The sequence below is a fragment of the Buceros rhinoceros genome, unplaced genomic scaffold, assembly GCF_000710305.1.
Source record: "Buceros rhinoceros silvestris isolate BGI_N320 unplaced genomic scaffold, ASM71030v1 scaffold6100, whole genome shotgun sequence".
Taxonomy (NCBI): domain Eukaryota; kingdom Metazoa; phylum Chordata; class Aves; order Bucerotiformes; family Bucerotidae; genus Buceros; species Buceros rhinoceros.
In genome coordinates, this window is record NW_010391190.1 from 65704 (window position 1) to 67189 (window position 1486).

Here is a 1486-nt window from a genome sequence, read left to right on the forward strand (position 1 = left end):
TTGAGGCCAAGTAGAGTGCAATTCAGGAAACCCCTCCAGCCATTTCCTGTGGCTGCTCTTTTATCCTCCAAGTCTCCTTTCCCAAAGGAGAGGCTCCTGTGTTTCATCTCCTGACCTTTTCTGCTGAGACCAGCTGACACCATGACAAAAGCTGTAAAGACCTTGCACAGCCTTTGAGGCTCGGAATCGCAACGTCCACATAACACACCAGTAAGTTTGTCTGGATAAGGCCCCATGGTGGGTTATGAGGGCTGCAGCATGTTTTAAGGCTGGGCTGGAAGGACATTTGCAGTTCATCAGTAAGTTAGCTGAAAACTCGGTCATTGCTGATGATACATTAAGAACATAAAAGTTGTCACAGCCTGATATCCGCTGAAGCTTCAGGTTTACTCCCTAAAAAGCTGAGATGAAAAGCAACTGTGCCAGTTGAAGATGTGTTCAATAATACATTTTCTGCTTAATTACACCAAATTTTTTTTTTTTGGTATGCTCGACCATGAAACAAAGCAGCAGTGTCTGCTCCACATCACCCACAGGGCAATGACTACAGAAGGCGAGTAGTGAATGTATGTCCTTAACTGCTGCATACAAGAATGGGAAAACCCAGGTGGCAGAATGAAATTGTTCAGTTTTACTCTCCAGTAAAATTATAGGTTGTGCTATTTAAATCCCTGTGAGCCCAATCACAAAATTTTATTAAACAGTTTTCCATGTTTAACAGTTATTCATAGAAAGGTCCACTATAATAGTATTTTAGCACCATCAACCTGTCGAAATCAACCTGCCCAATTACTCCAAACTACATTAATAACACCGGATATTACACTAATTGTGTCCAGTTTCTATGCAGACGAGGTCCCGCGGGGCTAATTTTGCATCCTCAGGGGCAAGCAACTCAGCCATCAACCTGATTTTGCTAGGAATCCCTCCTCATTACACAAGTCCAGGCTGTCAAACTTTTTTTTTTTTAAAAAAAAAAGGTTAATGGGCCAATCAGTCATCAATTATTTCCTGGAAGGCCAGCAGACAACGGGTTAAAGAGCGAGGAACCCATTGAGGCTGATTTCCATTTGGAAGTTATTATCAACAGGAGATGGCTCCAATTTTGTTGTTGTTATTTGCTTCGCCCTTTTTTAAGTGGGAAGGGGTGGCTAGGATGGGAAATGAGCTTGAACTGTAAGATTATGATGATAAGGAACCTAAAGCATAAGGTGGTGTGTTTTTTTTTTGTGGAAGTGGGCATGCAGTCAGTGACTTTTAGGAAAACCACCACACCATCATAACCACCACGCCACTTCCAAGAAGCTAGATGGTACCATCATTTATGCTGCACATACTGCTTCTGCCTTTACCTTCTCATAGTAAAGTTACTGCATTTATCCCAAGTTAACATTTGTTTTGCAGACAGACACTGCTACAGCCCACCCACTCATGGAAAAACAGATATACAATTTATTAGAAGCAAAGGATTGTGCAAGGGAAAACA

The 1486-nt window shown here is 41.9% G+C and overlaps 1 protein-coding gene across 1 annotated transcript in view; it reads right to left on the reverse strand.

Annotated features, from left to right (window-relative positions):
* The window catches only part of LOC104497276 (arf-GAP with GTPase, ANK repeat and PH domain-containing protein 1-like), a 49477-nt gene extending 49241 nt beyond the window's left edge, over window positions 1–236 (reverse strand). Inside the window, exon 1 of the mRNA XM_010140514.1 lies at window positions 116–236. Coding sequence (XP_010138816.1) covers window positions 116–236 — 121 coding nt within the window. The remainder of the gene's footprint in view (window positions 1–115) is intronic.
* Between the last annotated feature and the right edge of the window lie 1250 nt (window positions 237–1486).